Raw genomic sequence first — 17,773 nt, 5'->3', positions numbered from 1 at the left:
TTTGCTTAGGTGGTTGGACGAGCTCACAGCCCACCTGGTGTTAAGTGGTTACTGGAGCCCATAGACATCTACAACGTGAATGCGCCACCCACCTTGAGATATAAGTTCTATTTATCAATTTCATTTTTAAAAATCCTTTATAAACGTTTGCACTGAATGATCTTTTGGTAAATTTGTAAAAAAAAATTTGATGATTTTTTTTATAGTTGAAAGCTGGTGATTTTTATGTACCATCTAAAGTTTATTAAAATGTGACCAGTAGTTTTTGAGTTATCCTTAAAAATGCATATTTAACTGACTTCGACTACCTTGATGACTTTTATCATTTTATTTTGTTGAAATCGATTTTCTTTTATGTTTAAATTTTGCGTTACTCCTATAAGTTATAATAATATAATTGTGGATGTTCCATACCATTGAGAATGATCGAAAACTCAGATTTCGCAGCTAAGATCAAAAGCGTTATTTAAATTCCGAATAAACGTCGTATCAAGGAAATTTTTTCATTTGCCCTAAAAATTAAGTCCAACCTTTATGATTTGCAAGGTAATTTTTCGTTACGTTATAACTTGAGCTGATTACTTAACGCATAATCTAAAATTTTCGCGGGAAATTCGTTTTAATGGCGGCCAGACGTTAAACTGGAATACTTAACGACGTGACAAATTACACGCTTTGGATTATCGGAGTGGAGGATTCATTCATTCAGAGAGAGACCGGTGAATGTTCGGAATCTGTGTCCTTCAGTCGAAGTGATATACCATAAATAACAGATGCGATAAGATTTAATGTCAAGGATTCGAATTCTTTGTAGTTTTTATTATAGTTGGCAACACCGTGGCTTACCAAGCGTGAGTTTGAGGGAACCTCTAAGACGATGTGGTGTGAATTGTTTACTGTTTTATTTTTTAATTTAGAGCTTCTTCGGGTTTAATCATGTCATAATAATAGATTATTATCCTATTTAGTTTTCGGTGTAGTAAATGAGGAGAAATTTAAGAAAATAATTGGATGTTACTTATTAGGTTTTTGTTTTAATGTTTAAAGCTATAAAGCTTAAGAACGTTATGAAGTTGTATAATGAACAATTATGGTAAGGTTAAAGATTCAGTAACTGATTGGTAAACAAATAAATTCATAGAAAAAATATATATTTTAAAAACGAGTGTTTCATGTTCACATTTAATTTTGGAATGCGTATTTTATATATTATTTATATTAATAATAATATGCTTATACAATCCTATGTCTGTGCTTCTAATCATTGAGGAGTTCCCTGGTGAGAATCCAACTCCGAGTGCAGCAATTATGAAATGGGTCCTATCTCTCTCTCTCTCTCTTCAATTGGTCTCTCATTGCTGAGGATCGTGACTCCGTTTCATTCCGTCAACTAGCACGATTCAGTACTTCTAATTTAGCTGACAGAATTTGACCTAACAAACATTGATAAGTTACGTAATATATTGCGAAAGTAGGTCGCTGTTGTCACGTGAACTGATTTACAAATCGTTCCAGACGGGTACATGAACTATATATACCTAGTATTCAGTAGTTAATGAATCCCTCTTGAGATACGAGATACGTCCCAATTCCATTGTATTCTTCTGCCAAAGAAAGTACCGCGAAAGAATAAAAAATACACAAAACATTAGTTCTCAAATAGAAAAAAAGGTTGTGCCAATACAAAAACAAACAAAAAAGAATAGTTTGGAACCATAAACAAATACATCCATTCCCAATACTCTTTTGACTTAAGGCATTACAGCATTTTTTTTGCCACAACCTATAGGTAGAAACTCATAACACCTTGCCTACTGTCGCAATCTCACAATACGTCCTACTATAGCTAAGGTAAATGTGCATATGAAAATTATCCATAATTCTTTTTTATTATTATTCCTTTACTATTAATATAAGTATCTGATCACAATAAGTTATACGGATTCTCTAGTTATAATATGTAGTTTTCCACATCCAATGGGCATTGACGTATATGTTATATGCCTTTACGCTATCTATACGCTATATGCCTTTAAATTCAATCAAGTTTCATTGTCCAACCCTGTGTGAATGCCGAAAATAAAATACGCGACAACCGCTGAAGCTGTTATTATATTAAGCGGAATATATAATTCCAATACTTTGTTATCATATAAATGATAAGATTGTGGTAATGAAGCTCGAGGACCGTAGAGTTGTAGATAAGGTTTGCGCGGCGTTTTGGATTTACAATTGTCTGTCGTTGTTGTTGATTGCTCTCTAAGCTTATCACCCCAACGGTGTATTTTTTATTTAATTCATAGTATTGCATAAAATATATGGTATCTATTCTAATATTATAAAGCTGAAGAGTTTGTTTGTTTGAACGCGCTAATCTCAGGAACTACTGGTCAGATTTGAAAAATTCTTTCAGTGTTAGATAGCCCATTTATCGAGGAAGGCTATAGGATACATCAAGCTAAAACCAATACAAGCGGAGCACCGATAAAGAATGGTTCAAAATCGGGGCTTTGATCCCTTTTGAGAGCTTCCGCTGCGTGCGCTGCAGAAACTGTTAAAGTTTCGCTAAAGTAATGTATGACAGAATTTTTCCCCTTTAAAAGATCTACAAAAAAAAGTCCGCTACAGCATATGTCAATATGTTAAGGTTGGCTCACTATAACGTTATTATGCTAACCAAATTTGTTCTAAAATAAAACATTATTTGTGAACTATTCCACGAAGACGAAGTCGCGGGCAAAAGCTAGTAATATGATAAAAAGTAAGCAGGGTGTGAACACAACTTCAATTTCGCTATCCATTTTTTTTATAAAAATCTAGTAGGTTATAATTGTCCTGATTTAGTCCAAACCCAGCAGAGAAGTCTGGTTGCAGTTGAATATAATAGATTTTAACACGATTTTATTAGTTTGCTACGTATGTATGCCATGTTTGTACGTAAATGAACATTTGAACGTTATTTTTACTGATTTCCAGAACTATGATTAACTTGAAAATTTGCACACGCTTCAAAGACCGATGTTCTTTGTGCGATTCTCACAATGGCCAACTGGAAAAATTTGCTGGAATGCTGTGTGTCGCTATCTTTACGACTAAGGGACGAAACATCCGCTGTTTTTGCCAGCTTGTTGGTTTAATGCCTATTTGCGAGCAAGATACCACCGCCAGTACTTCCGACGCCCAATTTATAATGTCGAATGAATGTGTTAAGAACGTTGAACTCAAGCGACGCCATTTTGTATTTTCCCGGTAATGAAGTCAACTTAACACATTACATATAAATAATATAATTCAGTATAATTTATGTTTACGTAATTGAGTTTTGATTATAAACGAATAAAAATATAAAGCTTGTATACAATCGAATATACGTGTTTTCAATTTGCTTTTTTTAATCTCTAAATATCAAATTAAATAATAACTATAAAATACCATTGAACTATTATATACTGATATATTATAGTACAATATTATAATAGTATATAATGTTATATACTAACTGCAAAGCTTTGATTTTGAGCGGAGCCGGAAAGATATGGTTAAACCATACGATTGGAATTTCATATCGTAAACCTACAACAAATACTAGCCAACACTCTAGCACGTCATCTCGAAATTTGTTGGCCACCCGTTTTTGGAAGCAATGGTGAAAGTAAAACCAAGAGAATCTATTGTTATTATAAATTTCCCGACTTTGGAAATTGTCAAAATAGCATGACGGGGCGGTATTGCGACTAATAATAGAATTCCTCGAGTAGGTCATCAACATATCCTCGATTAAGTCGAGGGAGTTTTGAGGTAACGTCTTAGAATGTGGGTAACAGAGCTATTCTTCTTCTTTGTCGATCCCTCATTATTGAGGATCGCGACCACACGTATGTAAGTCTTTCCATGAAGATCGGTCCGCTGCGAAGTGGACCGCCTGTTGGATACCGCCTCCAACTGGCCTCTGTCTCACCAACTTGTTGTTACCATGCCTTTAGCTAATTTGCCCTCGGTAATAGAGCACATAGTTAATAATGCTTGCAGACATTTTAATATAAAAAAATGCTTTCTTTGCTACAGATTTTCTGCGCTGCTTTCTGAAACTATTCTCCTGAAAAATGTAAGTATGTAGTCATTATTAAATGTTCATGTTAATTATTTATTATATGTTTTATTTACTTTGATTCATAAGCTTTTTTCAAAATAAATTTACATCTATTAATAATCTGTTTTTATTTTAAAAGTACAACATTCGGACTTGGTGTCAGCAAAATTGTGAATATTCGTCATTACATGCTTATCGTATTTTTTATTATGAACCTTTTTAGAACATATACGAACACGTAAATATAGTAGACATTTTTTGTTTTTGTCAGTCCTAAAACAATTTCACTATTAAATTGGTTTCACGATTATTGAACCGGTTTTTCGGTCGTACGCGTCACGAATTGTGTTACTGTACATTGGGAGCCTTAACGGGTATATACTACCCTGTCTATTTTTGCTGGGACATCATGATTTGCCGCGGTTTGAAGCGTGATACAGTCGCACGGAAGTAGAATTGGTCTCTCCAACCAGGTCCGAAACTATAGGTCTCAGCGATCTCTCAATAGTATTAGCAAAAATACATGTAAAAACTTTGAATCAAAAACATCCCCAAATTAATACACAAACAAACGCATCTGCAGCTGACGTTACACAGGATAATAGAACCGGGGATATAAAAATGGGCACGGTGATCATAAATCACACAATGGCCCGAGGAAAGCCGGCGGTATAAAGAAGGCGGCCTCACGTGAGACAAAAGGAACGGTCCTCAAGAGAGCCCTGATAAATTGCGGGGGCTAAAGTGTACTAACACAATGGGAAAGTCACCAATAGCAATTTCGACCAAAAATCGCACGAAATCGGAAGTGCTCTTACAAAGTGTCTTTAAAATCAGTAAAACGTGGTCCGTATAATGAAGGAAATCGCCCTTTTAGGGAAAGAAAAGCGGCTCTATTGCGCATCAAGCGACGCTTACACTCAAATTATGTTGTTTTTTCATATACTCAAAACGAAAATAGTATTTCTAACACCAAACAAAGATTATAACTTAAATGTAACAACGACTATAATTCACCTTAAGCCACACTCACAGCTGCCGGGGAGGTGAACTTTGTAAATGCGTTCGCCACACATCCTCGGGACATAAAACTACCATATACATTTTGTCATGTGACTAATGCAGGCGGATACGCCGAGCGATATACCCGTCGACCCTTCGCTCTGACGTGATGAAGGTGCAAACATACCCAAATAGAACCTTGACCTCAAACCATTTGAGGAGTCCGAAAATAAACACTAAAACTGAATTATCGAGCCTTTGAATTACCCACATTGTTTTGATAGTTGTTTTTGTCTTATTATCTTATGTACTTATTATCCTATGGACTTTAAACATGTGGATTTCCTCAATTTAACTGCTTGTTGTACGTGTGTGTTAGTTAACCTCAGTACTTTTTTATGTTTTTTTTTATTGCTTAGATAGATGGACGAGCTCACAGCCCACCTGGTGTTAAGTGGTTACTGGACCCATAGACATCTACAACGTAAATGCGCCACCCAACTCGAGATATAAGTTCTAAGGTCTCAGTATAGTTACAACGGCTACCCCACCCTTCGAACCGAAATGCATTACTGCTTCACGGCGGAAAATAGGCAGGGTGGTACCTACCCGTGCGGACTCACAAGAGGTCCTACCACCAGTGATTACGCAAATTATAATTTTGCGGGTTTGGTTTTTATTACACGATGTTATTCCTTCACCGTGGAAGTCAATCGTGAACATTTGTTGAGTACGTATCTCATTAGAAAAATTGGTACCCACCTGCGGGATTCGAACACCGGTGCATCGCTACATACGAATGCACCGGACGTTTTATCCTTTAGGCCACGACGACTTTATGTACTTATTATCCTATGGAATTTAAAAAATGTGGAATTCCTCAATTCAACTGTTTGTTGTACGAGTATGTTAATCTCAGTAGGTACTTTTTCTATCTGAAGCAATTTTTTTATGGCTTAGATGGGTGGACAAGCTCACGACCAACTAATGTTAAGTAGATACCTTCTTCTTCTCGCGATCTTTCTCCATTTCTTTTTGTCTCTGGCGGTGTGAAGGGCGTTGTGAAATTGCTTCTCATGTGGTCCTATTTATGTTTTATTCAAATATGACCAGTGGTTTTTGAGTTGTCCTTAATTGAATTTGAGTACTATAATGATATTCTCATTATATTTGGACAAAGTTCGTTTTTTTTTTTGTTGTTAAATTTTTGTGTATAAATTATACAGTATATTACTGATGAGTGAAACTTGTTTTATGAACTGAGGCCAACGTATGCAATACGAATAAAGAAAAATTAGTCAAATCTCATTCACGAAAAGGCTTCGTTCTGATTTCGGAAGATTAACTCTGATATTTCACTCTTGTTTGGCGTCTTCCTAGATATATGTATGAAAGCTAATCATTTTAGTTAGTATGTCTCGTGTATTTTACAGTACAATAACTACCTGTTAAGGATTTGTGGTCACAGCCTCCGTTATGTTAGGTCTGTACCACCCATAAGATCATAAATATTTTGCAGCTTAAGTAGGATTTTGATACCAATTCATGTGAGCTTAAAACACCACATGCCGAGAGCTTTAATTACAGAGCGCCGTATGTGTATTGTGTATGCAGTATGTTGTAGGTTGAATGTTGAGGATGTGGTTGCGTGTTTAAATCAAAATCTTGTAGAGCCAACTGCGACGTATGGTTATTTATTGCAATGCTCCTATATTTTACAGGTTACAAAAGTTATAAGTCTAATTTGAGAGAGGTGATTTTGGACATTTTAAGTAAGGTGTCTGGCACCGAGTGCTTAAGGCCGTGGTTGCGGACTGACTGCGTGGACTCGTCTATTCTGTACAGTTTTGTGGAGTGACTGGCGAGCTGGAGCAATTAATGCTTAGAATGCGATTTTTCGCGTCGCCAGTCCGTGTGTCCCAACCGAACATGTATCCGGTCACCGTCCCCGTCGAACCCGTCGCTTGCGACGAAGGGCTCGAAGAAATTAACCCACAGACACAACCCACTGAGTTTCTCGCCGGATCTTCTCAGTGGGTCGCGTTTCCGATCCGGTGGTAGATTCTGCGAAGCACTGCTCTTGCTAGGGCCAGTGCTAGCTCCGCTTTGAGCCCCGAGAGCTCACCTACATGCTAGGTTAACGCTGATATAGCCTCTCAAGGCTATCAGCATAGGTAGGATAAAAAAACTCATCATGTATATTTATGGTGGTACATGCATACTGATATTGTGTTGAAACAAAAATAATCTCAAAAGATTTCTTTAATGAAGTAACGGGGCGAATGAGCTCACGCCTCATCTGATGTTCAAAGTTCATAGATATCACAACGTGAATCGCTATCATCCACCTTCAGACATGAGAAGTTTCAGTTGTATAACAGCTGTTCCGTCTTTCTTTTATAAGAAGAAGACAATATATTAAATACGTCAAGATTAAAGTCCTAAGAATTAACACGTTGAATGATTTTTTTTTTATTGCCTAGATGTGTGGACGAGCTACCTGGTGTTAAGTGGTTACTGGAATCCATAGACATCTACAACGTAAATGCGCCCGCTTTGAGATATGAGTTCAAAGTCTCAGTATAGTTACAACTGCTGCCCCACCCTTCAAACCGAAACGCATTATTGCTTCACGGCAGAAATAGGCGGGGAGGTGGTACTTATCCGTGCGGACTCAAGAGGTCCTACCAACAGTAAAAATGAATTTGTTGTACCGAATTAGGCTTAATTTCCATTATAAACCTTGCCGTAAACCGAGTTTTCTGGTAAAAATTGCAAGTGAACAAACACTAACCAACACTAAATAAGGTCCTTTTTGTAAAGAACCAAATCAAAATTCGTATAACTAAACTATTTCTAAACTGATATTAATTTGGTTTTCGCTAACCGGCCGTGTAGTTATAGCCTTAGCTATTTATGTAAAACTATGTAAGCGACATGCATATTAAAAATGCTCATACAAAATGTATGCCCAAATTTTTTATTTCGTGATATTTTCGAAAAAGAAAATGGAATATCTCTTTCTGTTCGCGTTGATCTTTATTCAGTGCGGATTTAACATATTGTATACATATACCATATAGCGTTCTCGGTTCAGTAAAGCGCTCGTCGCTTCTTTTCCATTTCACATTTCAAATCCCTCTTATACTCGCGACATTTCAAAAGAGCCGTAAAAAAAATATCGAAGATTCTGTTATAAATTAAAACACTCCACAAAATGTTTTATTTGTCGACAGAATACTGGAAATACACAAATAAATCTTTCGATAAGTGAGATTTCCTCAAAATAATGTTATTAAAATTTATTTACGGCTTTTGGTTATTCGAAATTTCAGTCTGTATTCGTTGTTCTGTATAAATAGAATAATAGTCTTCGGTTTAATTTTGAGTAATACTTTGAGTTAAATAGTAGAAACGAACTGCGAATTGAATGGCTATTTAAGAAGGCTATGATATCACATTCGGTGTTTTGCTTTCAATTCCTCCTGTTTTTATACTGAACGGTCGAAGGTCATTGAACAGTCGTTTGTTCTGTTGTTGTCTTATATGAGACCGGTCAATTCTTCCGGTTCTTTTTCGTCTTTTTGTATGTCTGTCTTTTCAGAAGTCAAAAAATGTACTGCGTCGCCGCTGGTCACGTACGCCCTCGTTCCATTTATTTTCGAATTCTTGTCAAGTCTCTGTCTTAGTCTGTGTCTATGTCTAGTTGTTGTAGGTCTTATGTCCTGTCAAAGAGGTTGCACGCCACGACATATACATTAATGAAATTCAAACGGTTAATAAACCAGTATTACCATTACCACAATAAGTTGTTTAATTTTTTTATTTTTTTATTTATTGCTTAGATGGGTGGACGAGCTCACAGCCCACCTGATGTTAAGTGGTTACTGGAGCCCATAGACATCTACAACGTAAATGCGCCACCTACCTTGAGATAAGTTCTAAGGTCTCAGTATAGTTACAACGGCTGCCCCACCCTTCAAACCGAAACGCATTACTGCTTCACGGCTGAAATAGGCAGGGTGGTGGTACCTACCCGCGCGGACTCACAAGAGGTCCTACCACCAGTACAAAACAACCTTTCGCCGTAATCGACGAGTTTGACGAGCAGGGTAACTGGTGCTTGAAAAGCCTAAACTTACCGAAAACGGATCCGGAGGCTCCGACAAGATATCGCCTTTTCGCATTAAAAGTGTACAATTTCCAAAAATATTCGAAATTGAGTTAATATACGTAAAAATTTGGCATCACCAGTGTTTTTCTCATAAATACTGTCAAAAGAGCGTAGTTTAGTTTTAGATTCTTTTTTTTAGTTTACCTATGTTTTGACTACTATTAACAAAATTAATACATAATTATATCTTACTTTAAAACACAGATAATCTAACTGGTGAAAATTAAAAAAGAAATATTGCAAATATGATTAATATTAAAAATATTACTTATTAAACCTTTAAGACTGTAAAATTAGTAAGTTTTGAGATTATACAGTTTTAATGCGAGAAGACGATATGTGTTGGGCGACGGCGGCGTTGCTTTGCTCCTTGGCGTCGCCTAGATCGAAGCCATTCCTGATCCGATGTGATAGATTTTTGTTGTGCGAAAATGCGAGGGAAATTTCGTGGAATTCTGTGTTGGGTCAGCGCCAATGTTTGTTCGAATCGAAGTGAATTTGTAAAATCGAAACTAAAATTTTGTTCACTCGAATGTATAATAGATTGTAGGTATATTTAGAGTTTGGGGTTGAACACCAGTGTGCTTAGTGCGAGTTTCTTAACGTTCTCGATAGCGTCAAAGTTAACCCAATTTTGTATGCAGTTGGAACAGCGCCCCTAGCGGCAAACATACGCAAACGATCCCATTCCATTCAAATATAAGCTGACCTTTACGCTATCGAAGACGTTAAACAACTCGCACTAAGCCCACAGAATGTGGTTTTTTTATCAAACTCTAATAATTTTCTAAATTTTATTTTAGTCGGTTTCTTTCCAACTTAATTAATTCAAACGGTCCGTGGGTGTCAACGGTGGCTCTTTTGGTTTGAGCCCCGTGAGCTCATCTACACGTTAAGGCGAAGCTGAAATAGCTTCCCAAGGCTATCAGAATTGGTAGGGAAAAAAAACAAAAAAAAACGGTGGGACGGACGTTGTTAAAATGACAATAATGCGGCCATATAGTCCTACTTACTACCGGAAATTTCTTATATAATACGTTATTTAGTCTTGAAGAAATCTGATTTGCTCAGTTCAAGCATCGAAAAATTACCTTCAGCCAAGATCGAGTGCAAATTTCGAAGAAAAACAACTCGCGTCAATTTTATATGTGATTTCGCGTTGCTGGGGCTTTAAGTTCGTTCTGTGTAGCGCGTCTATGGCGTATCTTCTCTCCGTATAGCCGTTGAATCTAATTTTCGCTTCATAACATTTTGTTACACGTTGTTCTCGCTTTTATTTCACGTTTCACATTTTTACGTGATGTTTTATGTAACCTCCAGAGAGAGAGAGCGAAGCGTAATATGTTGTTTTCACCTTGTTTATTCTCGTGTTATATTACGTTTATTTTTAATTTTCGTGCGGGCTTTCCCGTTTATATAAATTATGGGAACCCATAGACACATAATCGATCTGTATGAGACACTTTGAGACGTTAGATCGAAGCTTCCAATGTTGTGTATAAAGATTGTTTATCGTATTGTTAGAAATTATCTTTCATTAATTTACGTTAACGAAAATATTTTTAGTTTGACTGTAAAAACGCATCAAATGTTAACAAAAAAATTAAAGTTTGCTATAGTCTATCATTGATTCACGTGTTTATAATGCCAGATCTAAACTGATATACATACAATATATGTACTGCCATTATTTATGATTGTTTTAATTTTCTCGGATACTTTGTCAAACCCTATACCTAAGTGTTCATTTCTTTCTCCGTCAGTTACGGAATTAAAAATGGCTACGTATTCAATTGTTTTCAGCTTGAAAGCTTCAACTCGATGATCAATCAGTCAATGGTCATCCTTATTAGTTAGTACATTTGGTAGTAGCGGGGCATGTTGTTAACCTCAAGGGTAAATAAATATACACTACCAACTTACCGATTTTTACCCCGAAGCAATCATGCATTCCAGGTTAGAACGGTTGGATATTCAATGCGCGGTGTCGTGATGTAAAATTTGCCTAAAAAAAATTGGCACTCGGTAATAGATCTTTGTTAATTTTAAATAAAATTTATTTATTATAAAAAAACAGAACACAATATTCCTAACCTAAAAGTACATGTTATTATCCGCAACACGCCTCGTCAGATTACAGAAATAAAGTTATCAGCAACATGCTTCGTCAAAAAGTACAATACTTACTTTCAGCTGCAAGCGTCGTCATTTGTTAATTGGTTTCAAAATGCTTAGAGACTGTCTGGCTGCGAAGAAATTACCTAATTAACAAAATAAGTATTGTATGATATAAAGACAATTTTTTACCAACTTATATGTTTACTGGCGACCCGCCCTCGCTTCGCTTCGGAAACTGTAATTTATTATTGATTTCTCCACTATTTAATGGATGTTATTATACATATAAACTTTCCTCTTCAATCACTCTATCTATTAAAAAAAAGCCGCATCAAAATCCGTTGCGTACTTTTAAAGATTTAAGCATACATAGGGATACAGGGACAGAGAAAGCGACATTGTTTTATACTATGTAATGATTAAACATGGTTCTCTCGTGTTTGTTCATTCGAAAATAAACCACCGACCGCAGCAGATGGGAAATACTTGTATAATCACGAACAATTTGATCGACCGAATGTTTTTGCACAGCTAATTAGTGCAATGCAATTTAGTTCCGCCATTGTCCAATTGCTCCTTCCTTTCTCATTTATTTCGAGGGTCTTCAGAATATCCCCTATTAGAATTAAGGAGGCGTTTATTAAATTGTAATTTTGAATTTTATTACTTGCAAAAGAGAGTTCAAATTACATTTTTGTGTTCTCTACGTGTTTTTTTCCCCTCATTGTTTAGTTCTTTCACATGATTTGCGGTAAACGGTTTGTATATTTAATTTTGATGTCGACAGATTCCTATTAGTTGTGGGTTTGACAACTGTATTCAACATGACTAGTATATCACGATCCTTTATTAATTATAAGCGTGTTTTATGATAACTAATTTACTACTTTGTCTAATATTATGTATATGTGTACAATATAATCTTATTAAATTCAATAACAACGTAACACCTAACATAGTGTCTTTATACTTAAGTGCTAATTTCACGCGCTCTTCGACAAAGTACCGTGATATTATAAAATAATTCGTCTTTGCATAAAAAAAAAATCAACAATATGTATATAAACAATAGGCATACACGTGTTTAGGTTAAATTTATTATTTAACGCAGCGAAAAAAATGCAAAAGGTTTGCCGAAACCCGGGATCGAACCAGGGACCTTTAGATCTTCAGTCTAACGCTCTCCCAACTGAGCTATTTCGGCTGTGATGAAATATACTAAATTATACATAGCTATAGTAGTTTGAGTAAAAATCAAGATAGATTTGATAAATTTGACTGCAAGTCACTGTTGGCTAGAGAATTTGCAGCTCCAAATCACTAGTAGGTACGAGTAGTCCTTCAGCATTCCGAAGCAATTAAGGTCACTATGTCATTATTGTTGCGGTGCGCAGTTTAATCCCGATACGTTTTATTTATATTTTATCAGAATCTATCTTTTTTTTTTATTGCTTAGATGGCTGGACGACGACGAGCTTACAGCCCACCTGGTGTTAAGTGGTTACTGGAGCCCATAGACATTTATTTTTTATTTTTTTATTGCTTAGATGGGTGGACGAGCTCACAGCCCACCTGGTGTTAAGTGGTTACTGGAGCACATGGACATCTACGACGTAAATGCGCCACCCACCTTGAAATATAAGTTCTAAGTTCTCAAGTATAGTTACAACGACTGCCCCGCCCTTCAAACCGAAACGCATTACTGCTTCACGGCAGAAATAGGCAGGGCGGTGGTACCCACCCGCCCGGACTCACAAGAGGTCCTACCGCCAGTAAAATTTCAATACAAGCCAAACTTTGACCTTAGTATGAAGGCAGGCGCCAGTCATATTCTACTATTTAGCATGTATAAACTTCAGTAAGTACCTAAATCAGTTGAGCCACGATTTTACAAATATTTATGCCTAATATTTAAAAAAAACTTTCATTGACAGTGACAGTTTAGATATAGCTACGCAAACGAATCCACATAGCGTAAACGCTTATTATAACATCGCCAAGACTCACGTGGCTGCGGCAGGTAAAATAATCGGATTATACATTCTCGATACCAAGCCGTAATTACAAACTTTTGAGTTTCCCTATCGCCGTAGTTCGTTGGTGTTCGTAATTTGCTCCAACCGTCAAGAGAAGACTTATTAAATTCGTGAATGTTGTTTTGTGGTTTAAGTCACTAGATGGCGCTATTCTCAATATTATGTTAATTCTATTTTACCTTGCTGTGATTTGATTTTTGGATTTTATAGTTAAACTAGCTGTACCCGTCCGCTTCGCTGGGCATTTAAAATTAACGTTATTATTTCTCACTTCTCACCCCCACAAAGATTCATCATTAACGCCCCCGCAACTGGTGTAGGGAGTTCAACACTCATATAAATATTAGCCTATCCATTAAGTACATGTATTTTCTACATGGATACCAAGTTTCAAGTCAATCGGATGCATGGTTCAGTAGTTATAACGGAAAATCCGTAAAAACCGCTGTAGATTTATATATTATTTAGTATAGACAGAAAATAATTATGTAAAACGACATAGACCGAATATTGTGGAAGTGTATAAAACTTATGCACATCATTAAAATTCGTATTAAATCGAAATTATTTCGCCGTGAAAGCGGGTGTGTTTGTTACACACATTAAGTTCAATTACAGACATAACCAAAATGACAGGAAATGCAGGGTTCTCATCAAAGATAACGCTCTGCGTTCATGGCTTGATTCCGTCTATAAATCAGACGGGGCGCCTCACCGGTGGCGACAGATAAACGCCAACCGTCGACAACTTCTCGTACGAACGTGCAATTTGGACGTTTGTCGCGCTCAGTCTTAGTACTTGATGAATATAATGCGACACACGAAGGATGGAAAGCAATAATGTTGTACACGTGTAGACCGAGTTGACGATATCAGTTTTGTTGTGACATTAATATACGTATGTGTGCTTTTTATTAATATAACTGCTAAAATAGGGAGACGAATTTATTGGCCACCTCGATAAGGGAGTTCGAAAATTTGGAATATAAGATGGAAATCTGGGCAGATAGAGGCTCCTAATTTTTTAAATGGATGATTGAGGACTCTTGGTTGAGACAGATAGGGTTGTATGTAATTATAATAGTGTGATGGATAGAGACAATCTTAGGTAATAATTATATGCAGGGACAAGTCACACAGGATGACAGATGGTCTCAAACTAGGAATCTCTGTGCTCTGGGAACCAGAGACTGATACATATTTAAAGATATTTTAAAATATATGAAGAAGGACTCAATGCCCTGGTGGCTTTGGTGACGTCAGACATATTGACGTCACTACCTTCATCATGGCGGCGGGCGCCCATGCTGTGTGAAGCAGAAAAACAAACTTGGTTACTAGTAGCCGTTTATTTGCTTTTTACAATATTCAAGAGGTTCAATCGCTCCTGCGGCTCACACCCGACGCCCTCTTGTCTTTTTTTAGGAAGGAAGCTGGCTCGAATGCCTTTCCAGTTTCACAAGGGCAGGTGTGCAAGCACGAGCTCAGGCAGGAGCGATGCGATTTGATAACAGCTACCCGAGCGCTTTCGGAGGAGACCGAAGAACTTAAGGGCAGCTGCTTCGCGATTGAATTTACTACCAGGTCGGAATCGCGACCCGCTGAGAAGCTTCGGCGAGAAACTCAGCGGGCTCAGTTTCTCGTTTCTCAGCAGCTCATAATATATGAGTTATCGTCTCTTTTGGCCGCCGCGGAACGGATTTATTTATACTAAAATTAAGGCCCGTACAAGTATTTTTTATAACATTCCTAAAATTTATTGTGGGTATCTCGAGTTTTACTACCAATGGTTAAAACATTAACTTAATATCAGGGCTCTGAAACTGCGACACTTTAAGACAAATATTTTTTTTCTTTATGGAAACTAGATGCGTAGAACCGAAGATCGGGTTCAGTGGCGAGCTTTGGGGGAGGCCTATGTCCAGCAGTGGACTGCCGCAGGCTGATGATGATGATGGAAACTAGCGACATCTTGTAGAGGATGCCCCTAAACTTATATGTTGTTAAAGTTAAGGCATTTAATTATTGACTAACTAAACACAGAAAAAAATCATACAAGTCTATTTGTTAAAGACAAATTGATTAAATCTTATCAATTTGTGGTTTCTGAAAAATCCTTCATCTATATATATAAAAATGAATTGCTGTTCGTTAGTCTCGCTAAAACTCGATAACGGCTGGACCGATTTGGCTAATTTTGGTTTTGAATTATTTGTGGAAGTCCAGAGAAGGTTTAAAAGGTAGATAAATATGAAAATGCTCAGAATTAGATAAAAATAACAATTTTGTTTTCCCTTTGATGTGTCCCCCGTCGGACGGATTCCTTTTATTTGTTTTAAGTTTATTTTATACAAAAGCTTAGGTCTTTTATTTGTCGATTGAGGCACTAGGAAGTCTGCCGGGTCAGCTAGTTAAAAATAAAATATAGGATCGGTAATATGTTACTACCATCTACAGGAGCAATGAGAAAATCATCGAATGAAGCCATCTAGTGGCCGACGCCCGTAAATATTTTTGTTGAGTGCTTGAGTTGCTTATCTATAACTAATTTATGTGTATTATCTATGCTTAATATTTAAATAATATAAGTAATCGTTCTCGCGCCGACATATATACGAACTGGATATTAATTACCAAGACAAAGAGCAAACCAACCTATTCACCACACAAACGATTTCCCTATGTGAGAATGGTCCAGCAGTTGAGGTGCTGTGGTGATTATGGCCCGGATAACCGGATAAATTAGGAAGTTCGTAAACCGATTTGCTGTTGAAGCTAATAAAATATGTGAACCTTATTCAGTACCTAACTCTTTGCATAATGCTCTTTGCAATCACATCGTCCGAATACGTGTTCGAAATCCGGGTAATTCGATTACATCGAATCTATATCCAGCAATTTCCCAAACAAAGATACATGCCTTCACAGTAACGTTCAAAATCCTGCTGGCGACCTGTTTATAACGCCAATACATTTCGGCCGGGCCACCCGAATCATTCCGGACAGACGGACTTACCCGGTTTTATTTACTGGAACCGGATAAATAATGTTTCCGACTGTTTATCGAATGCTACAGATTGAGATGAAGCACTTTTACATTGAGTAGGATTTCTCATTGTATTCAGCGTAATCTCCTATTATAGTGAATACAATGGGAAATCGTATTGAAGTCTTCTAGCGAGACCATATTACTTGCAGAATAAAAGGTTTGCATATAATACCTTAGATGTACCGTCAGATAGGCCTTGGAAGGTATTATTATGATACCAGTAACATAGTCTTGAAATTAATTCCGAGCTGATGGTAGATTCAGCGAAGTACCTACTCCTCTTGATAGGGCAGCTGTTAGAAAATTATTGGAGGTTGAGCCCCGTGAGCTCGCCCAGTGAGGGTAAAGTCGCTCAAGGCTAATATCAGATAGTTGGAGGGGGAGGAGGAGGACAGTAAAAAAAAATGAAATTTTCTTGTGAGTAACTCTGAACGAATACATATATCAATGTGATTCTGGAAATTCATCAATGAAATGTGGGGTAGCAAGGGGGCGTGTAAATAGCCCTCCTGCGGCGGGAGTATATAAAGCGGGGTTGTAGAAAGGCGTGTAAATAGCCGTCCTAAGCGGTATGTGACAAATGTTTGTCACTTATAATTAGCGGAGCGGTAAAACTATATAGCGGTAAACAAAAGCTAGTAATCAAACTAAAGATATAAATCAAATACACATAAGCGAGCGGGCGGGCGAATGATTACACGGAAGCAGCAATAAAATGGCAATAAATTAAAAGAACTTGCACTCACCTGTAGACCTTGCCAGTGACTGTCGTGCGGGCGTCGGCGATGGAAGCACGCGGGCGGCGGGAGGGGGTGACGAAGCTCACGTAGCTTTTCGTAAGCTCAAGCACCACACAATATACAAGTGCCGCCATCTAGGCAGCTAGCGGTAAAGCGTGATCGATCGGGTAGAACCACGCTTTGGATAGTCGCGGTAATTAGTAACTAACAAACTCCAAAGGTGGCGCCATCCCAATAATTCATTAGCATCCTATTACTAATCCGCGCGTAACCATCCTGCCCGCCTTGAAAGTTCGAAGGACTTTCAACAAATATATAAAGATACTAAGATAGGAAGCATAAAGCTTAAATAGCGGGAAGTTATTTGAAAAGAAACAAATTTTAATTAATAATAAGCCATCATGAATGTTTACGAGTAGAGTTGAAGCGGTTGATGACATGCGGTACTCTAATTTATTCTAGCGGTAGCGGATATAATTTTACAACTGGACGTTTAAGAAATCCAGATTTCGTTTTTACCAAAGCAACGCGTATAATGTTGTCGGCACCTGGATACACCTCTTG

General features: G+C 37.2%; 1 protein-coding gene and 1 non-coding gene across 6 annotated transcripts in view; one reads left to right on the top strand and one right to left on the bottom strand.

Moving 5' to 3' along the window:
• Positions 1–17,773, top strand: part of LOC105842463 (uncharacterized) — a 193,485-nt gene that overhangs the window by 28,114 nt on the left and 147,598 nt on the right. For 4 of the 5 annotated variants that reach the window (XM_062668539.1, XM_062668542.1, XM_062668538.1 and 1 more), the window contains exon 2: positions 4,066–4,105. The exons of the other annotated variant lie outside the window; for it this stretch is intronic. In XM_062668539.1, coding sequence (XP_062524523.1) covers positions 4,104–4,105 — 2 coding nt within the window. In that variant the 5' untranslated portion in view covers positions 4,066–4,103. The remainder of the gene's footprint in view (positions 1–4,065; positions 4,106–17,773) is intronic. 5 annotated transcript variants of the gene reach the window in all.
• TRNAF-GAA (transfer RNA phenylalanine (anticodon GAA)) lies at positions 12,516–12,588 on the bottom strand. The gene has a single exon. It is a non-coding gene; the product is annotated as a tRNA-Phe (tRNA).

Source organism: Bombyx mori, chromosome 5 (assembly GCF_030269925.1).
Source record: "Bombyx mori chromosome 5, ASM3026992v2".
NCBI lineage: Eukaryota > Metazoa > Arthropoda > Insecta > Lepidoptera > Bombycidae > Bombyx > Bombyx mori.
Note: the sequence above shows the minus strand (reverse complement) of the source record. Positions and strands in the feature narration are given on the sequence as shown.